This window comes from Microchirus variegatus (assembly GCF_963457635.1).
Source record: "Microchirus variegatus genome assembly, chromosome: 5".
Lineage (NCBI taxonomy): Eukaryota > Metazoa > Chordata > Actinopteri > Pleuronectiformes > Soleidae > Microchirus > Microchirus variegatus.
Window position 1 is genome coordinate 20,594,261 of NC_139806.1, and position 24,538 is coordinate 20,618,798.

Below are 24,538 nucleotides of genomic sequence, written 5' to 3' on the forward strand. Positions count from 1 at the left end.
AGTAATGTCCAATAAACATTTAACAAGCTTAGTAGCTCCTGGATTAAAACTATCTACTGTAATTCATTGCGGGCCGCCAGAAATGTTTCTGCGGGCCGCCATTGGCCCACGGGCCGCACTTTGAGTACCAATGATCTACACTTATGTTGTTTTGTTGGTAGTGTACACGCCACTTACTGTGAAAACATTGAAACAGTTATATTAAGTATTAAGTTTAATACTTAATGTTGTGACTTACATTCTTGTTATAGGAGCATTATTAATAAAACTATTGTTATTAATGTGGGGAGTGGATATGTTTTTGGAAAAGTTGACATTTATACTTCATGTTATTTGTATATGTGTGATCTTTCACCAGTAGAAATTGCATGTAAAATAGTCGGAGACCTCATCCTAATGGCAGGCCTGTGCTGTATACGTCTAGATGGCATAGCTTTAACTGGGTTATGGCCCACAACAGCAGACGCAATGCGTGTCACGCAGACAGATGGCGCAATTGCTGCAGAAAAGCTGACTTGTGCGTTTTTGGTGTGTGTGTTTTTTTAAATGATCTATTTTCCGCAAAACAACCAGAGACAAGCCCAGTTCTGTCAGTGACCATAGATCACAATGCACACAACTGCTCCTTGTGCGGGTGGAGGAAGCAGCCAGCAGCTATTTATCAGTGTCTGGGTGACATCTGTGATGCGAAAAGCTGCAGTGAAACTTTACTAATTCCATTATGTGGACCTTTTCCCTGCAGGACTGCGTCACACAGACTGAATTAACGTGTTAATTACAGGGTAATACTGTGCAGATCATACAATAATGTACCTGCTTTATTTGATTTGGGCATGCAGTGTCTCTCAAGGCAAAAAAAAACTGTATTACACGTACACACACACACACATGCACACACGCGCACGCGCGCACGCACACACGCACACGTTTTCCTCACAGCCTATTGGTCCATATTTTCCCTGTGCTGCCACAATACTGCACACACGTGACCTTCCTGTTTTCACCCAGTTTAACGCATGTAGTTAAAAGACAGGCCACCACCATGGACCAGCACAAGCACCAATAACACATTATACATGCCAGCAAGGTAAGATCGGGACTCGGATCGCCCACTGGACGTGGACCATGGCGGCTGCCACGAGCAGCAGCAACACATCCACAGCCACGCTTCAGATCAAGCACTCGAGTGTCGAGCATACGCGGAAACGCATAGACCCGAGAAGGAGGCAAGCGGCGCTGTCTTTTCTCAGCAACATTTCTTTAGATGGTCGACCCGTGCAGGGCGATGCGGACGAGCAAAGTGGAGAGGAAGGCTCGCTGGAGCCGAGGACTAGACACAGCCTGGTTTCCCCGGAGCGCTCGGCGTGCGGAGCCGCTGCAGCCGCCGGAGCTGCGACTGCTGCCGCGGCTGCTGCAGCCGCTGCGGCGGCGGCGGCGGCGGCGGCGACCACTGCCGCACAGGCGCTCGCGTTTGCAAACCAGGCTCTCCTCACCAGCACTCGGGCCAGTTTCGGGACGGGTGCAGACGCGGACAACGACGCTTTCGTTTCCTCGACAGTCAGCTCGCCTTTCTCCGCGGTGCCAGCCTCAAGCAGAGGGAGGCTGCAGACCTACACTCAGGGAATCCTGCCTGCCTCCTACTCCAGACAGTCCTCCCAGAACTACTGCCCGGAGGGCGGACAGATAGCCAACTCTGCCATAGAGCTCCAGAGGTCCAGGTAACTTAACAGGGAGAACATCTGTTTTTAACCAGTATTGGGCGAACAGGGCCGACCATAACCATTGTGGTGCCCTTGGTAAGCTTGGTATTTGGTGCCCTCACCTCACCACACCCCAAAAGGTGTCCCACCATGGTTTCCTGACACAATTACTTAAAAAAAAAGTTATTATTACATATACAACAGTTAAGTGTGTGTCATTTAGGAGCGTGCACATGAAATAACCTAAGTGTTTTTAAATAACTATTGTTTTTATGAGCATCAGAATAAGCCTGTTATAACTACTTTATGAAGGGGCCCGCACGAATGTTAGTTTCACATTTGCAAATGAAGAAAACAGGCTAATTTTCCACATAAACTCAATATTGTGAACCAAGGCCAAAGAAGAAGAAAACAGTAGAGAGAATTAAATCTATAAAGGCCACCGTAGTTCCCTGACACACATTTGTTGTTTGTTGCAGTATGCAGTCTCACCATTAGATGTCACTAGAACTTACACTCTGGACCTTTTAATCTCCTTCTAGTATGTATAATAATATAGTAAATGGTGGATTACAGTCTGGATCCTTATGCTGATGCCATCCTATTCAGACCAGGACCTATGTTCATCAATAACTGATAACTGCTGAGCTTTGACAGAGCATTTGTCAAATTGAGCAATCTGGCGCATTTACCACAAATCCAACACTTCTTGTGTTTGTTTCCCAGTAAAAGCACTTAACTGTTCCACTTCCCTCAATCCATTCATTTTTAAACAAGGCTTTGATTGTGATATATGTGCAGCACTGACAGCTATGCGGCATCACACTGAAGAATCCTGGTATTTCCCTGATTACAGAGCGATATTTAAACATATGTAATGGCTTTTATGGAGTGATAATCAGAAAGAAGTAACTTCTCAAGGTGCAGTCTGAGAGGAGAAATGTAGACAGGCATTTTTATCAACAATTAATAAAAAAAAAAAAAAAGTCCTGCTAACTACTTAACATATATGCATGGAAGTGCTCTGTTTATGTTTTTGTTTTGTATGCCTGTTTTAAAATAATAATAATAACAATAATTATACTTAATTTCATTAGAATTTCCTGTTTACTACACACATATGCTGATGCAGCTATTTAAATATGCAGTATAGTGGAGTGGCCCAGATACACTTGATAGTTATCATAACATTCCTGACCTCGACGTGAGGAAATTTTCTCTATCTGGACCTCTCAAAATTTAATTAAATATCCATATTATAGTAATACACAGATCAAATATTTGCCATGTGCGGTTAAAAACAATTATTATTATTTTCTGCCTCACCTGAAGAAATAATATGCCTAATATGTCTGTCCATTAAACTGAAAGTTAACAGAACTGTAGCCCTATAACAGGGCTATAATACTAACTGCTACTGCGTCTAGTTCTCATGCAGTGAACTCCATCTCATTGCCACTATATCATTGAGAAGCCAGATTATTTTTGTTGATTTTATGTGCACCAGTATTTCATTGTGCATTTCACAATCAAGCAGATGCTTCATTTATTGTCATTTAATTCACTTAAGGCGAGAGACCTCATTGTGTTGGGAGCGTCTAATTGGTTAAGTGCTTGAGACTGTGTTTCCTCAAAACCACACTGACCACGGCTCTACATGAATAAATAATTAAAGCAATTTTTATCAACATGGCACCTTTCAAAACAGAGCAACAAGGTGCTTCGCAAGTAAAACAAACAATACTATAAAATAATTAGACAGGTACCGATCCGAAACATGAATATGTAAAATGTACTCAAAGATTAAAGATTAATAAAGACTGAAAATTAGAGAGAAGATGAAGTTTTAGTGACAATCATCAAAAGCTGTGTCACCTTTAGTGACAATCCTGGATATGAATGCACTGAACTTGAACAGTTATCTTGGATTACTCACCCAAGAAGGTACTTTTGCTACCATGGTCACAACAATACACAAGATGGGGTGTGGGGAGGGGGGGGGGGGGGTGTTCAGCTGTGTATATTCTATACTCACAGATGGCTGCAAACCTATGATTCAACTGGCGTGCACACGGGCAGATACTTGCGTTATCACAGGTCCGACAGCTGTGGAGCTGTAGCCTAGGGAGAGGAAACTCAGAAGCACACCTCAGCAGTTTCTCTCTGTGGTTTTTGCTTAGTCACGTGCATGTTCTCACGCTCTGTGTCATATTCATTAGACTTCAAATTATTTTTAGGAGAATGTAATTCCAAAACCAGGCACACACCTGCTGTTTTCTTCTAGCATTAACATCCTGCAACTTTACACCCTTTACACAAACGACAGCGCTCAATGTGCGTGTTTGTTGTTTGCCCTCCTCGTCTGTTTTGTCCTCCTCACTTTGGAGGCCGGCGGAGAGGTTGGAGGGTCTCACCTCAGCAGGACAGCTGTCAGTAACATGGTCTCTCACTGTCAGAGCCTGCTGTCCAAGCCTCTCTGCTCCGCTTTCCATTCAGAGCGCCTCTCTTTCCCAAGAGCTCTCTCGTCCCTATGGTGACTGTGCCAGACTTCTCAGGAAGCTCTGCTAAATGGTGAAACAACTCATCAAGCATCTAGTTCCCCTTCCTGACCCCAATGGAACTTAAACTGTTGAACTAACAGCTTCCGAAAGTCTCAATCTGCTCTTCTTCACACTGAGAAAGAGGTACTTTGAAAAAAGTAGCATTGAAGACGCTTTAAATAGTTGTTAAATGAGACTTAAAGGGAATAATAACCATAGGAAAGCATGAACTGTACATCATTAACTATATCTTTAGAAATAAACAAGATTACTAGATGGGCGAAAAAGTAGGAAAAAAAGAAATAAAGCAAATAAGGAAAACCATGTCATAGAAAGCTCCACATCAATTACTGAACAGACCTGTTGGTCAACTAATGCTTCCAAGGGCAAGATTGACTTTTCAGTCACACGGTGAGTGTTTGTTCAGATTTCACTTGCACTGCAGTATTGTTTGAAATAATAATACAGATTACAGTATAATACCACACTTTCAGTGAAATGTATATGCATGTTTTTCTACATACAGTATCTCAGTATTTATTATATTGGTTTTCAGCCCTTCTATTGACCTGTAGTCTGATTGTCCACTCAAAAAATGAATACCAGTGTCAAAAAAGCAACCTGTTAAAGGAGCATTGACATAATCCACTGGCGCGCACTAGACAGACGAACACTCTGCACAGTGCCTGGTTTGTTTTCTGAGGGCAGCTGGTGGAAACGTGTCCAGAGGTCTCTGGCTGGGAGAGGCAGGATGCCCAGGCTTTCTGAGAAGCAGCCTGGCTCCCAGCTCTGTGTTTTCTGTCCTCCACTTCCTCCCGGGGGCATCAGAGACACACTCTCCCCTTAGACTTTTTGGCTCTCAGTCTCGCTCCCATTCAGGAAGTTACAGAGTCTGTGATGTGCCGCCAGAATAGACTCTCTGAGGCCAAAACCACTCCGGACCATATCCCAATCAGAATCTAGCAAATGATGATTACTATATGTTTTCATATTCAGCTTTCCTTCCATTCCTCAGCATTTATCCAACTTGAATTAGCATGCTCAAATGCTAAGTAAACATAACATACCCATTACAATCTGGCAATAACAGGTATAGCCTGGGTTTTTGAACCCAGGTGAATGTGCTTAAAAGAAGGTGGTTAGTACAATGTTTCCATTGCCATCCGTGCATGAAATGTGATGTCACAAATGTGCCAGAAACGAACACAAAGGAACTTAATAACAGTGTAACAGTCGAAGCCAGTAACACTGTTCAATGTCAAAAGCAGACCAGGAGCAAAGTACTGTATGTATGTCTTTGATGGCTGAAGGCCTTGACACAGTAGTGTTTAATTATCACCTATTTCTGTATGTTCTGTGGTTCATTTACACAAACGGTCAAGTCGTGACATCAATGAACACCACCGTGTGTCAGTGTGGTCAATGATCACTCCACAGTCCTGCATAGATCACAGACAATGTTCCCAAGTTGTAAAAAAGTAAGGTTTACTAAAAACATGGCTAATGGCTTTGCTAAGGGTCAGAAAAAATGCATTTGCATAACTACCAGAAATTTAGCAGACAAAGATGAAATGTGTGTGTTCACTTGGGTCTTGTGTTCACATTCTATACAATCTGCATTTAATGTAAATTAAACACTGGTCAAAATGCATTTAAAACCAGTGGAAACTAGATATAGGTTATTATATTATTATTATAATATAGAATAGTTATTTTCATTTCATTTCATCAAGACACAAACAGGCCAAATCGTCGCACGTCTTCCTTTTAGTTTGTTTCCCATCACATTCGAAAGTGCAGCATATTATACTTCAGAGTGTTTTAACATGATTACATTTTTAGAACGAGTGGAGAAAAAACTGCGGTTGGAAAACATGCAGCACAAATCATTATAATGGTCCTGTGGTGTTTTTGTGTGATTAGATCACATACTTCTGCAGATGATGATGATTGTTTTTAGCTGAGGTCATGGTTGGTACAATCACAGGCTTATAGTATGACAATGCTTCATTTTCCTCAACAGTCTTGTTGTCAACAGGTTTGAATGAGAAAACCCACCCTGAGACCAGGACAGATTACACATTGTAACTTTAAAATCCTTTTTTTTTTGTCCATGCATTTACCTTTCCTGTGTGTTTTGGATCAGAGAGACGGAGCTGGTCTGACTTTCTTTTTTTTTTTTTTTTTATTCAGATTATTTGTTTGAAGAGAACCAGGTCATTTATTTATTTATTTCTGTGTTAGTCTCAACAAAATGGAAGACCATGTCCCCTAGTCACACAGCAAGCTGCCAAGAGGGTGCATATGCAAAGCAAATAAAACTCTCTACCTTAGTTTTATAGATTTCCAGTGTGGCACCGTTGGGCAGCATTATTAATAGCTTTTTATGAAACATTTTAAATTCCTGGAGAATAGCATTGTGTCTGTAGTAGAACTAGCTTTATGTTGTATCAATTGAATTTATGAAAAATGCACAGAAAGTTACTTGAGGCAACAATACTGGGAATTGTTTCAATGTCAGTGACAGATGCTCTGCTGCTGCTTTGTTGCCTCTCAGGCTTCTTTGAGGCTTCTGACCAAGCCATGTTAATGTCAAACTGTCTACAGTTGGTTTCATCTGTGTCTAAAGTAAATAAGTGGCCTGCTCTGTGTTATTGTTTCAGTGCTTGTACCAGCTAGGAAAACAGTTGTTGCATTAAAATATCATCCCATGGCAGTGGCTCGATCAAAGTCCTCTAGCAATGTTCAGCTGTGTCCTCATGAAGTGGAAACATGCCCTTTGACCAAGTGGTCAATTATATTTTTGAAGGAACAAAAAAGACAGTGGCACACAGTATGGAGACTGATTTATCTATCTCATTATATACAAAATAATAAGGAAAAAAAGATCCAAACTAGCACCAAAACATGCTGGTGTTGCTACCCCTCCAGGCTTATGGCTCAGGTGAGCATAAAGCCCTTTCTGAAAGGACAACACTGGTATCTCACTACCTCACTATGTTTCAGAGAACTGGGGCTTATTTCCTGAACACAAAGTTCTCTGTCAACATGTTTCACCTTGTTCATGTTTCAGATAATTCCTCAACCTAAAGTTTGATGTCAATTCACAGGAGGTGATGCACCACCAAAGCAAATTGGAAGCCCTGTTTTCTTTGACTACATGCAATCACTGATCCTTATCCAGTCAGTCCATTCATCAGTCACTTAAGAAGGACGATGTTAGACTGACCATAAATCACATGATCCCACTCGTCTGACCTTCAGGCAAAGGTCGGGCCCCTTGATTATGAACCTTGAGCCCACAGTAGCATAGACATTTCCAAAACAGAAGTTCATGTGCTTCCCTGCAGTTTAAGATCAACAGGGTCATAATACAGAGTACAGAGGGTTAGCGAGAATAATGGTCCCTCAGTTTCTTGTCCGCTTCAACAGTTTGACTCCTCATGTAAACACTCATCTTACTCCATCCCCTCCAGTACACTGAGTTCACTCAGCTTATGTTGGTTTAAACCCTGGGAGATTCTCAAGGAGAGAGTCATCTTTTGTTAATTTGTCCACATGTCCTGTTGTTCATTAAGTGACCACTCAGCCTCGCACTTAGCTGTTTCTCCCTTATGGCCGAGATGCTCGGTGTAGAGAGGGTGGGTGAGGATGCGTGTCATCACCTTGTCTCTATGCTGAAGGATCTCCAGCATGAACAGTACAACATATTTGTGATAATAATCAAATCGTCATGATGAACAATATAATATCCATGGTGTGAACAGTTATCTTTACTAGCCTTGGCCGAGTAGTAAGACAGCTGCAGAGCTATTTAGTATTTGATGACAGATAGACCGCCTTTGTGTGCTGTGTGTTTCTTATTTGACCACTAATATGTTAATTTCTACCGTATTTGTGGCCACTTTGTAAAACAGACTAATAAGATGTATTATGTAGTTATTCTCATGCTAAATGTGCAACTCCAACCTAATTCTGGAACAGCTCATGCTTGCTTCACAGCCCACACACACACCAACACACTTACTGTGTCACATTTTGGTTTGTTTCTGACATTGGCAGCTCATCATATAAAAAAAAAGTGTTTGAGCAAATTAGCCTGTTGAGTCGTGCAACTTAAGTGCGAAATAACGGCCATCTGTGACCAAATGTGTTACACAAAGTGCTCAGGGAGCCAGTTTGTTATCCTCTTACCAGCTTAGATCCTGGAAAATTCTCTGTGATCTATGCGGGACTGTGGAGTGATCATTGACCACACTGGCACACGGGGGTGTTGATTGATGTCATGACTTAGCCGTTGGAGACTCATTTGTGTAAATCAACCACAGAACCTGCAGAAATGGGTGATAATTACACACCACTGTGTCGAGGCCCTCAGCCATCAAACACATACTTTGCTCCTGGTCTGGGTACTGACAGGGGTTGAAAAGGGTCACATACTGGAAAACAAAATAGTTTGTTCCTCAGAACTTGAGATAAAGTGTACTGAGATGGATGTTGGGTGTTTTTCTTTGGAGGCACTGATTTACATTAAAGGTTCACAGTGTAAGAATGTGTAACATCTAATGGTGAGACTGCAGTTTATAACAAACAGAGGACTTGTGGTGCATTCCAGTTATAGTTGGAACTCAGAAATTTGGGATTTCCCAGTGAATTAGTGGTAGACATAGTACTGTTTATTATGTTTATCTGTGGCAAAAGACCTTGTAGAGTGTTATTAATTATCAACGAACATTGCTAACAATGGCTAACAGTAATCAATAGCAGGCTAATAGCCTGAGATATGTTTGCATCCATGGTTTTTCCGACTTATAAATGGAACGCAGTCAACTCGGATGTGACGTCATTCCCAGTTCTGAACTCTGACTTCTAGTGTAAATACAACCAACTACCCCTCCATATCCCAAGTGTGTCAGGGAACTATGGTGACCCATACCAAATTGATGAAGAAGAAAGCTTTTCACTTCACTGTCCTTACCTAAAAAAACATTTGTTCTTTAAACAGTTGCACACTTACAAAGATAGACACTCTATATCTGGGCAATATATTCAATATTTGCTAATAACCCCTCCAAATGTTACCCTTTGGACTTTGAACAAACTCTGAACAAATGCTGATCTTTTGGTTTATTTTTACAGCTACACTGACCTGTATTTGTGTGGAAAATTACCTCTCCTGGATTTTTAATGCCAGACGTTAACATTTTAAATATTGCTGTGACACATACTTTGATTTTCATGAAACTGCTTTGCAGTGCGATATGTCTCGTCATTTTCTATGGCAAATAAAGTCGTGTCAGGGATTAATATTGTTATTATTTTGCTAGAGCTGTTAATCTTAGAGCTGTGTTGCAGAATTTCAGTTGGTCTTGTAAGATTTTGACGTGATTTCTTCATATTAAACTTCCTCCTCTCCTCAGACGAAGACTCATCTCTCAGCGGTCTTCACTCGAAACACTAGAGGACATCGAGGAAAATGCTCCTCTCCGCAGGTAGTAAACATGCACTGAAATGCCCCTCACATTTACATTGTCTCAGCAATATACTGTGTGTCTGAAATAACACATTCAGCTCAGTGGAAACTATCCCTCTGGCACTGTTTCTGTGTTTTTCAAAGTACTGATGGCCTGTGTTTGTTTTGTGTTTTTAGATGTCGAACCTTATCCGGTTCCCCCCGACCAAAGAGCTTTAAGAAAGTCCACTTCATAAAGAACATAAGGCAACATGATATGCGCAATGGAAGGTATGAAGCCAAACAGCCAGATCTCTTTGTCAATACAAGTCCTCAGTCAGTGGATAATGGCAGGCTGCCCCAGTCAATGAACTGCAGTTTGGATGTTTCTCACATTACAGGCCACATCAAGTCAGCAGGCTTTGCCAACTCACAAAATGCTGTTGTCACTCAAACAATAAATATAACTTATTGGGAATTGTGTCTACATTTAAAAGAATGCATTTAGTTTTCATCTTTATTTGAATCCCATCACTTTTGAAACTTTGTTTTCACACTGTTATATGAATATAAATCATTCCACTCTGCTAAGTCACACAGCTGTGATATATGTTTTACATAATCATATATCAGCACATAAATCCCTAAATATAGAACGCCTTTGCCGTAGTGGTTAACATGTTGATGGGTTTGATGGTTGTGAGTGTAGGCAATGTATGTGATGTAGTGTTTCTGAGTAATAATGCTCCGCTCTGTGATTTTGGATTTTGGCGCTATTTGCGCAAAGACTCCTCCTTTTAGTTTGGATTTTTCTCAAGTATAAATTAAGTAAGGTATTTAGTCATTTGTCCATTGTGTTGCTCAGCATTTGATCTACACAGAGAGAATGATCTTATGTGAAAGCAAGTAATTAATGTGTCCTCCTGTTAAAGTAGTTGACAGGTTTAAATATTTATCTCATATGCAGATCCATCTCATGTGAAATAATGCTGAGCTGAATTTTCCATTCATGTTGTTTATGAAGTGATACGAGAACACTAGGTATTCTCTGACTCAGGTGCTGTTAATGTCCCGATGTGGTTTTTGGCTTAGTAGTGATTTTCATCATATGTGTGCGAGCTGTGGCTATTATAAGAAGTCATTTTGAGGTAGAAGTGTTAAAGTGAAGGACACATTTTTTTTCCCCTTCTGGTGCTGTTGGTGTCTGGTCACTGGGAAACCTGACTGACTCAATACTTACACAGCAGTTAAAGGTGCATTATGTAATAAATCTAAAGCAACTGGCCATAAAATCCTCCTAATATGTCACAAAGACTGAGGAATAATGTTCATATAACAAACTGAACTCACCAACAACAACAGTACAGACAAAATATTTGCATTAAAAAAAATATTTTGCAGACTGCAAATCATGTTTATGTTTTGAAATCGTGTTTTGGCATGTGGCGCCACCTACCGCCGTCTACTGATCATTGCAGTCAGTAGAGTCTCAGCCGCCGAGCAAGCACGGGTTGCCAGTTATGTCAGAAAACGAAACCTAAAAGTCCTCAGTATTTTGAATTTGAATGTTGTAACTGTTTTTGGCCTCATTCTTACATATGGCACCTTTAAGTTTGAAAACGGCTCAGGTTTTCACAGAGGTTATTAAAGAATCAGAGTTTGCTGCAGAAATACATCAGTGTTTCTCCCGAACAACTGACTGCATGCTACTATACTGCAAAACAACACACTCGTACTGAATTTTCAGTTCACTCTCTTCATTTCAAATTTTTACTGCACACTTTTTCCACCTTTAACCTGTGGATCTCATCAGATAGACATTAATTAGCTTGTTTACCATTTTTGTTTTTGTAGGATAGTCCTTATCAGTGGCAGAAGATCCTTCTATAGTGTTTTTTCTGTCCTGCCCTATCGAGATTGTAGCCAAGCAGGGTATGTATCCGACAGCATGCCGAACTTTGTAACATCCTCCAGTCTGTGCTCCCTCTTTCTTTGTGTTTTTTCATCCCTTTTCCCCCCTTTGGATATACTCTCCTTGGTGCATAAGGGTTGGTTTTGGTGGATGCATTTTTACATTTATGTTAATAAAAATGGGATGAACGGGGCATTAAATGCCAGATTTTTTTTATCTGCCTTGAGCACATTGTAGCGTAATGCTTGTTGCTTGTGTTGCTTTTTTTCATTATGGCTTCGGTGGCTTTTGGGCACTCATTGTTTTTGTTCTAGACAACCCATTTTCTCTGCTGCTGGCTTCGCTATGTAACATATAAGGCTCACTTTTCCCAGGGGTTCTTATTATCTTTACATTTTGACATGTTGACCTCTAACACCCACCCCCCCCCCCCACACACACACACACACACACACACACACACACATACATGAAACTGTGCATTTTGGAGGAAGTAAAAGAGTAAAGGGATGGATAAACACCAGAGAACACAATGCAATGTGAGAAAAGCTTCACATTGGGGCTTAGTGAAGAGCATAAAAGGCTCAGTCCTTGTGTGGAATTTCCTAAGCCAGTCAATCAGTGCAAGGTCAAGGGTTAATAAACCCCCAGAGCTTTCCATTATGCACATTTGACGGCTAACTGCTGCTAAGTGAGTTTACAGTGAGACTTCGGTTAACACAGTCAAGTGTTGTAAGTGCAAAATAACATGTTTATTAAGGCATGTAACCTTTCCTTCCCATGTAATATCCTTTCTTTTGTCTTTTCCATTAAGTTTACTAAAACTACTACCATCTACACAAATGTTTTTTTTAAGTCTGATCCCAAACAACCATGGCTTGTAGAAGTAAGCATACAGCTAATCAGTGCTAAAGTGCTAAAACAGCTAGCCTGGGGTATGTGAGGAACTATTTCTCCGCAGGTGAGTTTACGCCTCTTTAACTTATGCTAACTCATCAAAAACTGCTCCTTTATAATAGTTATAAATAATATTACTCTTCCATTCAGGTAGATAAACAAAGTCATTTTTAACCTTTTGGCAGAGCAGAGTTAGCTGTTTCCCCCAGTTTTATTGCTATGCTAAGCAGTGCTACATGACTGCTGGTGTTACATTCAGAGTCAGCAGACAGGCATTAAAAATAGCTTTGAGCTTATTAAGTTATTTATTCATTGGTTAAAAAAACAAATAAACTTGTATTTGCAGGAAAAAAGGCTGTGTAATTGGGACATCTGTTTACTGGGGACACTGTCTTATGACAGATGGACATGCGTTAAAACGCCTCTTGGTTTAGCTGCAGATTCTGTGTGGACTTTGCATGTTCTCCTTTTATTGGCATGTACCTCCGTTTTTCTGACCCCAAAAACACATGCATGTTAGGATGTGTTTTTGGGGTCAGAAAAAGTTAGATGGTCAATAAGGCCTTGCAGCCCAAGTCAGATTTGTAAGCATATCCTTCCTGACCAACTGTTCGCATTAGATAGTGTAAGTGATCAGATCTGATCTGCATGTGTCTGCATTAAGACTGAACAATTAATTCGCAATATTTAAAAAAAGCCTAAATGTGTAAAAAATGTTCATTGTATATTACATATTGTCCTGGCCTATACACATACTATATATATATATATATATATATATATATATTCTACAGACTGAAGAAAAGATTTTTGTTTCTCACAGATCTGCAAAAACATCATACAGTAATGATTTTAAATATGTTTAAATATGAAATGAGAATAATTATGTAAAAAGTGCCATTCCCTCTCATATCGCAATAGCAATTTCAGTCAAAATAATCACAATATTTATTCAAAATCGTTCCACCGTAGTGTCCATATTAATCTAGGTTAGTCTTCCACCTTGATTCCTATAGTTGTCTGTCTCAAATGGTCATGTGGAGCCACCGCACAAACTTTGCTCTGATTTTTAAACTATGGTCTTCCACTGTGTCCATCATTTAACGCATCACCAATTAATTTACATCTCTCCGGAGCGATGCTGAAGACACTTTGAAATGACAGAGTCGTTCAGACTGAAATGGATCTGTAAAAGTCCAATCAGAATCGCATTCAAAGCCACCTCCATATGTGGTTTGAATCAGTTCGGAGAAATCAGATCTTTAATCAGATTTTAGCTGTCCAGACTGCCAAAGAAAACAAGCAACATACAATCTAAATATGCTTAAAAATCCAATTTGGACTGCAGGCTAAATAAGGTTGAACAGATTTCCTCATAGAGAATAACAAGAGTGACATAGTGATGCTAATAAATTAGTTTGTTGAATGAGGCTTGGGCAAGACGGATGTAACGATTCAGGGTCAAAGATGTACTGTAATTATGTTTTTGAGTTCATCTAATGCTAGGATTTTCCGATGATTCTTTTTCCGTCCTCTTATTCTCAACAAATTGGAGCCGCAACTGAAAGACTCCAACTCTCCGACCCCCTTCTTTGTTTTGTTTTTTATTCTTTCTGCACTGACGGTGGTGTAAGATGTCTGCTGATGTCTATGATGCATCTGTCAACATTTTGTCTGCCAGATAACACTGTTTTCATTATACCAGATTGGCCACACATGTCACCAAAACAGTGAGAGAATCATGTGAGGATCCACTGTGTTATTTCTTTCTCTTTATCTCTGGGCCATTTAATCAGACGGCAAGACTAAGTTGAGAGAGGAAAGAAAAACACTCTTAAAAATGCCTGCTATGAGGTGTATAAACTCTCAATATTATATAAATGTGAGTAAACTTATTTTGAAATATAAATACAATAAATACAAGTAAAATAAATATGAATTTAAAGTCCACTTTAATGTAACAACATATTTCAAATCACTGGGGGAAGAAGCCTTGTAATTCAGTGATAAGTTATTTAGTGCATCAGCCTTTATTTGCACTGATCTAAAATCATGAACGGAACAAAAATCATAGCCCTATCCATTGTTTATTGGCATTATTCTATTTTACTGTTTAACTCGAATGCGGTTTTATCTAAATATTAAAATGCCAATTAAATGCAATGAATTATTCAGCCCAAGCTAAACATTTCAACTCCAGAGCTGTCGTCTGTTTGTTCTACTAATACACTTTACTCTTAAGTCATCTGCTTTTCACTCCAGCAGGCAATCTGAACTCCCACAGCAGTATGGATTTTCTGGTGAGGCAGCAGTTTGAAGTGGCTGGCCTGCTTCAACAAAACTATACTCTCCTCTGTGCTTCCTCCCAAGAGCATACTTTATTTGTGACCGGCCTGAGACGCACCCACAGTCATGGACAATTACAGGAACTAGGCCAGATTGATACAGGGCCTTTTATCAGTGAAGTAGAGATGTAGAGAAGAGCTAGAACAGGCCTCCGCAAGAGGAGGTGAAAATTATACTATCAATGAACAAGGAAATGAGGTGTCATTTGCTCATCATCAGGGATGTAAAGCTGGAAGGAGGGCGACAGCGACATCCATCCGGAAGCATCAGTGCCAAGGAAATGGTGATCGGGCTGGATGGAGTGGAGTTGGGAGCAGATGGAAAGGTAAGAAATCAGCAGAAAAGAGAGAGAGAGAGACTGATGTGGCCATATAAAAATTCTTGAAATGCAAAATAAATAAATAAATATTATGACGGTGGACAGTTGGGCGTTACAATGATAATGTTTGCTTCAGGGTTGGGCAGATGGAAGATCGTCCAAGTTGCATGAGAAGGATGAACAATTCTCACCCATCACATAATGAGCCGCTTATTGTTCAGAAACCGCGTCGGCACTATGGGAAACGCCCCCCTCACGTTTTCACAGAAGCACTTGTACCATTACGCCGGCACTGAGTGGCTGACAGCCATGACGTCTGCGTCAGTAGCCTGGCATACGTGCTAAGTCCTGGCATATGCGAGGGGGTGTATCCCATAGTGAGACATTGAACTTGTTTTGTATGATGTTCAACAAGTTATTTACCACAAAGCAGCACACTTGTCATATAGTTGAATCAGGAAATTTCAGATGAAGCATTTTGCCAGGTACAGTCCAGGTGTAATTATTTATATGCATGGATCATCATCACTTTCATTCACTCATTCATTCATTGTCTTGCTTTATGTCCACATGAGTGTCGCTGGTCGCAATGTCAACATACAGAGACGAACAATCATTCACGTTCTCGGTCAATTCATAGTAGTCCAATTAACTTCTGCATGTTTTTTGACCCCGGGGGAAAGGGTTAGGGAACATGTAGAGTATGCAAACTCCATTCATATTGTTTGGACCAGGCTTCTAACCTGGATCTTTTTGCATTGTCTGCTATGCAATGCAACTACCTCACCATGTGGCCCTGCATCACTTATAACTTCTGCTAAAATATAAGCCAGCTCCTTAACTTCAGGTCAGTTGTCACTAATGGGAAACTGGAATTTTGAGAGGTAATATTAGCGACTAAACATTTACATTACAAGTATTTGTTCTAGAAGTTAGTCCGGCCCTCGAGGGATTCAACGTGGCTTAAAATGAAAAAGTTGTTCATATTTCAGTGTCGTGAGGAGACAACCCTGCGTCCCTCTGTCGCTAAATACTCATGGTAACTTCTACGACTGTAGAACATCTCTGCATCTAATGTTGACAGCTTACTGGAAATAAGTGGGCTGGTTTATTGAAAACCAGGAAGTGATCATGCATATTGTCTATTAAAGACGTTAATAACAACTGCATGATTAAAGTTAGTTTGATAGGCTAATGTTAATATAATATGCATGCTGGTAAATGTAAAGAATGCCAAGGACACTTAACTTCATGTTGTAGTCCTCACTTTTTGAAAGTCTCAGTGTCTTGGTCTTGGACATATTTTTTTAAGACCAGCTAAAGATGTTTTGAATGTGGAAACCTGACTAGAAAGTTAACTGGAAGTCAACGTTTATGTGATCACATTCTTGCATTCATGGTGGTGTTAGTAATGAATGTTGTTTCTACTGGATAATGTTGTGAATCTTTGAGGATGTCTCTTGTGCTTGTTTAATATTTGTCGACACAACTAAGTGGAGGTGTGAGCTTGGTTATCATGTGTGAGTCGTCTTTCAAACGGAAGGTCGTATGTTTGATTCCCTGCTCTGTTGCTTTATGTGCTGATCTGTCCTTGGGCAAGACATACTGTAGATGGGCTGTATAAAATGTGACTCAATGGGTGAATAGCAACACTGTAGTGTAAAGCAGCTTTGAGTGGTCATCAAGACTAGAAAAGCACTATGTAAATACAGACCATTTCCCATCCTGTCCTCCTGTAGACCACACTGGGAATAAGTTAATCTAAAAGTGATTATAGTCAACATTTTAATAAATTGAGATGCAGTGTTATAGAATAAACACATAATAAATTAAACCTTGATCAAGGTAAGTACCACTAACTTAACCTCAAAGAACCACTGAAAGTATTATTAATATCATCATCTAACAGGCACAACATAAAGTCAGACCTTTTTAAGCTTATGTGAATCACACTGTTTACACCTGTGTCCACAGACTGTGTCCTACACCCAGTTCCTCTATCCCACTAATGTGCTGGGTGGTCGAAGAAACACCATCGACTCCACCTCTTCCATCTCGCAATCTCGCAATGCCAGCCACCGCAGCCTCAGCTTGGGCCGAGCCAACAGCAACCAGAGCAGCATAGACACAGGTTAATAAACACTTTATCCAGCATAAATGTTTGCAAATGTTGAGTGTCCCTGCTAAACCTCTGTTGCTGTGCTTGCGCTCATGGCAGGGAATGATTTGGCGGAGTTTCGTGAGTACAACCCCAATCTGCTGGATGACCCTCAGTGGCCTTGTGGGAAACATAAGAGAGTCCTCATCTTCCCCTCCTACATGGTGAGAAAGAACTGCATCTAACATGCCATCAGTGTTTGCTGCAGCAACAACAACAGTAGTAGCAGCTGCAGCATTGCAATAATGGAAAGCTTGTTTTCATCCAGGACATAATATGCTAAAATAGATCCAACTCTGTTTTGATGTGTTTTATTGAAATACCCTGCAGTATTTCAACAAAAACTTTTCACAGTTGTTTTTATTCCATCATGGACCTTTTGTGCTCAGTTTTCCCACCACAACCAACAACAATAACACGCCAGAAAGATTTATCTGGCTCAGGTTTCTTCTTACAGAAAAAAAAAAAAAAAAACCTTCCTGGAGTTTATCAGCTGTTTTTTTTAAAGATGGCAAGGAGGACGTTTCAGACAGTTTTAATCAGGAAGGTCAGTGGCTCAGACTCTCCACCACCTTACGGGCCCTGAAAGAATACTTTGTATTGGGCAGTGGCTGTAAAGCATAGTACCAGCTAGTGTGGTGTTTATCTCACGGGACTAATCACTCTCACTTTTCCAGATAAAAACGGATGTTTTATTGTGTTTGGGAGGAAAAAAAGATTTAGAAAAAAAAAAAAATGGACTAGACTCCCACCTCATTCTTTTCTGGGCTCTGTTTTTGTTATACAGCCTGGCAGAATACACAACAAGGACTGACATAGCTGAAATGTCCAGTCAAGGCCAGGCTACCCGCCCCTTCCTCCAATTACAAAACACAGCAGCATCTCACAACAATAGCTATTGTGTTTGCTACGGGAATGGAACCCTTACATTCTTAGCATTTCAGAGGTTGAACCCAGGCTATTTAGGAAGACATGACTGCAGCTGAGCTTTCAGTTCATGCAGGGGATAAGATTCTCACTTTTGTCCTCATCATGTCATCGAGGAAACGCGTATTACTTTTGTTGAGCGTCTTGTAGAATCATCATCATGGTAAAAACATGAAATGTTTAAATTATTAAAAGGCACGGTCATATTTTTAATGTTCGTTTCTCAGAGCTTTTCTCTCTCCTTCTCACTTCATGTATAATATATGGTGTTCAGAGTGGATGCTGTGATTCACAGGGCATTCAGTGGCTGCACAAAGAGGGCCCGTTTTTATCTTATTATATGTTATTAGAGTCCCTATACTTAAGTATGTATTCCTATAGTGGGAGCTGAAGAAGTTTTTTTAGTTATGGTAATGCATGATAAGGAACGTGAAGGTAAGGCTGCGTATAGTGCTCTGCGTAGGTCACGCAGAGACTCTGCGTCGAAGCAGAGCCTGTCGAAGAGCCTCTACGAAATATTTTTTAAGTGTCCGTCACTCCGTCAAGGGACAACGGAGACGGCAAGAGCTGCGATTGGTCCTCAGGACAGGCTGAGCTAAGCTGCTCCGCCTGTGCACCGAGCGTCCACAGGCGGAGCTGAACACCGCCGATAACGCCGCTGCCAAACTATAAATACGTCATATCTTAACACACACGGCACATGTTTAGACTCTAAATGGCCAATTTCTCGCCTCAAATTATCTTAAAACTGCGTTCCGTCACACAGAAAAGTGAGAAACGGCTACTGTTTCAACAACAACAGTCTTTCTCTCTCTTTCTTTCTCGGACGCCATTGCTCACTGTAGCCTGAAGCAGAACAACCTTGCGCAGCGACCCCTACTGATCGGGCGGGAAATTGCATAACGCATACGCAGTCGTTGAAGTATAATGTGGCCTTAACATTAAACACTGTTTAACCTCATTAGGCACAATGCAAATCAAATATGCCTTGTAAAGCGATTCCAGAGTGGCTGACGGTCACAAAACAGCTAGCTACGCTAATGCTAATTGTAGCCTCGCTAGCTTACCTTCTGAAACAGGTTCGGCAAGTTAGCCGCAAAATAGTAGCATGCTAATGCTAAATAAATAATGTGCATTGTGTATTGGTGAATTGACACGGACGTTGTCGTTTCAGTATAACACCATGTTCTGCGTTGAACCGCGTGAAATGAGCTGCTGCCTACCCGTTGTTGACACTCTGACAATCCTAACACGCTATCAGACGCACTGCCTGGTGTACTGCAATAAATCAGCGAAAGTGCGAAGATACTCCAAAAAAACGTGTCTTCCTCTTGTCCCTGATGTTCACTAAGAAGTAAATATGTGTAGGCAAAGTTCTTGAATATAGTTACCATTTTTTAAATGTCAAATTTTTAATATTCAAGATTTAGTTTCTAACTAGGGATGGACACTTTCCGTGTCCAATACCGACACCGATAATCACTAACTACAGTACCGATTAGGGATTGGAATCGGTATCGGTCAGTATCGCTCAAAATCACATGATCAGATATCATACAGATGCAAATTTAATATGTATACAAAAGCAGCAAACTCATTTTAGTCATGTTTGTGCTGTTTGTTTCTTATTTTGGGGGGAGAACAATATTTGTTCCAGAAGTTGGAGAATTATGTCATTGAAATGACTCAGCACAAATGTGTTGTTAACCAAAGAGCCCAAAGCTTCAAACTTCACATTGTTAAGCTGCTTACAAAACATTTGCGCTGAGTCATTCCAAGCTATTTAAATAAATACATAAATAAGAAACAACATAATTCTCAAGCTGTGACAAATATTCTTCTCCCACAGAGAAGAAATAAAAGAGCCCACAACATGACTCAGCTAAAATGCTGTCTCTTAAAGTCTATGCAAAGTGAGGCCTGCAATTTAAAGGACGTTTAGATTGTATCAGATTTTACATTTAAATCTGTCCGATATCAGATACAGTGATTTTGTTCAGTATCTGACCGATACCGATCAGCTCATCTCAATATAGATTATATACTGTCATTATACGCAGATACAATGAAATTGTGTGTGGCTTTCTCTCGATAAGACTAAAAGAACGTATGTACAAATATACATTAAATAGAAAAAAAGAAATTGTATATGTTGAATTAAATACACTGTAGTATATGCAAATTGCACAGAAATAGAAATTGCACAGATATTAAGAGTAAATTCCTATTCCTTGCACACACAATACTGTATACTGTTATTTAAAGCAAAAATAAATGCAGTATGCAAGTCAGTTATAATTAGCTATGATCGGTCAAATTTGCATTGTCATTTTATATTGTCAGTATGTGATTGAACTTAATTGTCTGATTTCCAGGGCTTAACGATTAGGGTAAAATATGTATACATTGCACTGTAATTGGATTTATGATATAATCTTTATGTCCGGTTTCAGTAAAATATTCATTGTGTTATAGATTTAAAACATGATTTCCACGTGGTAATGACTACTCTACTTAAAAAGCAGTGACAGAGACATGAGGGATATGAAAATGTTTCCAACATATTTCAACATTTTGTCCACAAACGTAAGAAACTCATAGAACATTGATAATTAATATAGTTTATAGAGTGATGAGTCAGTAGTTACAGCTTTTCGTATGCATTACTATTTTAAACTGATAATAGTGTAATAAAGATATAGCTGTTAATTGATAATGGCATTGATTTCAATTTGAAAATGCTCGAGTTCCTCTGATTTCTGTGTAAACATATGGATACATTTCCCACCCAAGGATGTGATGTTTACGCTCATATCTGACTTCAACAACAGTGTGCAAGACAACATTTGCTATGTACGTGCACTAACATTGACGGCACACTCCATGTTAGTCAAAGAAAGTCGTAGTTTTGGATGTAGTTTCTCGTCAAAGTGAAGTGTAACAGTGTAATCTATCAAAATGTTTGGCTGATGCCCATGACGTTTGTTGGCATCAACAATATCTACAGAGGCCGAACACATCTGGCAACATTACACTGCAGTTTACTTATCAGGCACTAAGTCATTAGTAATGAGGGTTAACTGTATGTTGCGTATCATATCTTTAAAGCAAGAACTTGGTGTTTAAACACGACTGTGTGAGTTAATATTTAATAATATTGGTGTTTTGTTTGTTCTAATATAAAAAACATCAATACTTCACAGCAAGCAATTTCAAAACACACTTTGGGATTGCACTAGGGATTAGGACTGCAACAATGAATCAATTATTAATCCAATACTAAATTATTTGCCATCTATTTTGACAATTGATTATTTGGGATTTAGTGTTTGTTGTTTTGTGTTTTTAATTAAAAACACATTCTGTGATATTTCAGCTTCTTAAATGGGCTTATTCTGTTTTTTTTTCTTTGCTTCCTTGAACAAAGACATCATTGAAAATGAAATTAAAAAACAGACATTTGAAAAAAATATATAATTTTAAAACACTTTTGGACCAAAAAACTAAAAGATTAATCAAGAAAATAAGACAGGCTAATTAATGAATGAATTCATTCATTGTCTACTGCTTTACCCTCCACATGAGGATAAAGTCACATGAGGACAGGTCACAGAGACAAACAATCATTCACTCCAAACTCTCTGGGCAATTTAGAGTAATATAAAGATGAATTCTGAATATAGTTATTAGTTGCAGCCCTACTATGCATTATATTCCAAGCTTAAACTCCCAGACTGCTGTTAAACCATTGAAATGGGACTCACCCTCCACAAAACATGCTGTAACAGGCTCTAAGGGCTGTTTTAGAGACGACTGCTGAGTGTGTGGAAAACTTTGCAGACAATTAAGTGTTTGTTTAAGTGTTTTTTTTTGTCTTGTGGGTATTTTTAAAGTAAAAGAACCATGATAATGTTTTATTATACTGTCTGCAAAATCCAATAATATGTTGACATCATTTTACAACATTCCTGTCTGCAGTGGCCCAGATTGTACGTAGCACTGTTACTTATAGTTTCACTGTGTTTTTAATCGTTTTTGACAAGTGGAGCTGTACTGGAATCTACACACATCAATTTATTTTAAAGGATTTGATGGTGAAAATAATACAAAAAAGTACACAATATCACTTTGTCCTTAAGTTGATATGTGAGACAGTGGAATCCAACACTTGCATGTGAGGATCTTGTTCAGTGCTGAAAGCGTGGCCGTGCTAACACCACCTGGGGTTTTCCTTTTCAGACGACGGTCATCGAATACGTCAGACCATCTGACCTCAAGAAGGACATGAATGAAACCTTCAAGGAGAAATTCCCCCACATAAGGCTCACGCTCAGCAAGATAAGGAGGTGAAACTCGCTGAAATGTGTGGAGTGTGTCGTGTCGTAGATGGAAAGATGATTTTACTTGAACATGACCCGTGTTATTTTCCTTCCTCCCTCCTCCTTCCTCATTCTCTGCCTGTTTCTCTGTGTGCAGCTTGAAAAGGGAGATAAAGAAACTGGCTCAGGATGAATGTGGTTATGAGGAACCCACAGTGGCCATGGCTTATGTCTACTTTGAAAAACTTGTTCTTCAAGGCAAACTGAACAAACAGAATCGCAAACTCTGCACTGGAGCTTGTGTCCTTCTGGCGGCCAAGATTGGTGGTGATCTCAAGAAACATGAAGTCAAGCTCCTGATAGATGTGAGTTTCTTTACATACGAGACCCTCTTTTTGGAGTCCCTGCTCTAAAATGACATGCCCTAACTAAATAGAGTAAATCGCTGCAATTACAAGCTCTGTGTGGATTATCTTGGTATCAAAATAAACATAACAATTCTGAGATTCCACCAGAATCTGTGTCAGAGTAACTGCACAGCATAAATGAAGGATATTTTTTTTCTCACCTAAAACAATATTGCATTTCAAAGTAAATAGCACCTTTAAAATGTGCAGTAGGAGCTTAAAACACATAGAGGTCATGAAACAACATGTGGGCATGAGCTGTGCAAAGTCTGATGCTGCTGAAGTGAAGCAGTAAAATTACAGAGGTTTTAGTAAATAGATGTCTAGGTGTTTTCGAGTTTGGCACAGTTTGGCACCATCTGTGTCATTTGCGATTTCTTGGGTAAATGATTCAACTTTCAGCTTAATTTTATTTACATGTCCCCATATAAACTATATGTAAACACACCTGAGCAAAAAGTACTCAAAATGTTTAAAATCGGATTGAATTTGTGAAATTTGGAAATACGTCACAGTTCAAAGTTCACTGAAAAAAACGGTTTAATATGTGACCTCGGCAAAAGTGTCGCTACTTTATATCACAACTAAAAATGCGATAAAAATTGAATCATAACTTTGACTCAATAACACATAGGAAGATGAAAAAAATATAAACACACACACCCAGGATGTCCATATTAGGAGTTGTGTATTATTCTGGCATATATCTGTGCCGCGTTAGCACTAAGGGTTAATCAAGTGTCAAAAATTAATTAACTCAAATAAAAGTCGACAATTAAACATAAGGAAACTTGAAACAACCAGATTGCTATTTCCAGAAAGACTGACAAAGTCAAATGACTTTACTCAAACAAGCTATTTCCACATGAAAACTTTAAAACATGGTGATGCACCTGAAACCTTTGGCCTCTGAAGACATAAAATGTAAAAAAAAAAAAAAAATCCTGTGTTGTGCCGTTTCAAAACTGACAAAACTGTACTGAGTTGTGAGAGCCTGAATATTAAAGTCATGTTAATAGTCCATCTTGGTAGTTAAAATGTTATATTTCCACAGCTTCACAGTTTAGATTTGACCTGTGAGCAGGGCCAGTTAAAATAAGAGGGTGTGGTTATGAGTCATTGAGAAGCAGTTTTCAGTTGTGTAACACTGAACTAACGTTCACTTGTCATTTTTGGCAGAAACTGGAGGAAAGGTTCAGAGTGAACCGCAGGGAGCTGATAGCTTTCGAGTTTCCTGTCCTGGTGGCTCTTGAGTTCAACCTGCACCTGCCCGAACATGAGATCATGCCCCACTACAGACGCCTGCTGCAGACCTCCTAGCATTAGTGACCAATCAGGAGGACAAACACCAGGTTTTCCTCCTGATCGGCTCCCTCCCGTGACAACCATCCAGTTGCTGTCTGACCTCTACAAGGCAGGCAGTCATCACGAGAGAGGACTCCCTCCTTCCTCTCAGAGACGAGGAATCAGCCAAAGGGACTCACATTTTTAAACAAACTTTTTACCATTTTTCTTTTTTTTTTTTCGACTTTCATAATCACTACATGGACTCATAAAAGAA

At 39.7% G+C, this 24,538-nt stretch overlaps 1 protein-coding gene across 3 annotated transcripts; it reads left to right on the forward strand.

Moving 5' to 3' along the window:
* Positions 1-1,125: 1,125 nt before the first annotated feature.
* cables1 (Cdk5 and Abl enzyme substrate 1) lies at positions 1,126-24,304 on the forward strand (the record flags this gene model as incomplete). 3 transcript variants are annotated; one of them, XM_083889261.1, is made up of 11 exons in its annotated part: positions 1,126-1,364; positions 1,497-1,718; positions 9,661-9,732; positions 9,891-9,983; positions 11,547-11,624; positions 15,067-15,172; positions 17,141-17,297; positions 17,385-17,488; positions 22,491-22,597; positions 22,728-22,935; positions 24,157-24,304. In XM_083889261.1, 11 exons carry the CDS (start codon positions 1,126-1,128, stop codon positions 24,295-24,297), a joined length of 1,527 nt encoding a protein of 508 aa, XP_083745387.1. In that variant the 3' UTR covers positions 24,298-24,304. The 3 variants fall into 3 exon arrangements, with proteins under 3 accessions (XP_083745387.1, XP_083745385.1, XP_083745386.1); XM_083889259.1 differs by having other exon boundaries at positions 1,126-1,718; XM_083889260.1 differs by lacking the exon at positions 9,661-9,732 and having other exon boundaries at positions 1,126-1,718.
* Positions 24,305-24,538: the final 234 nt, after the last annotated feature.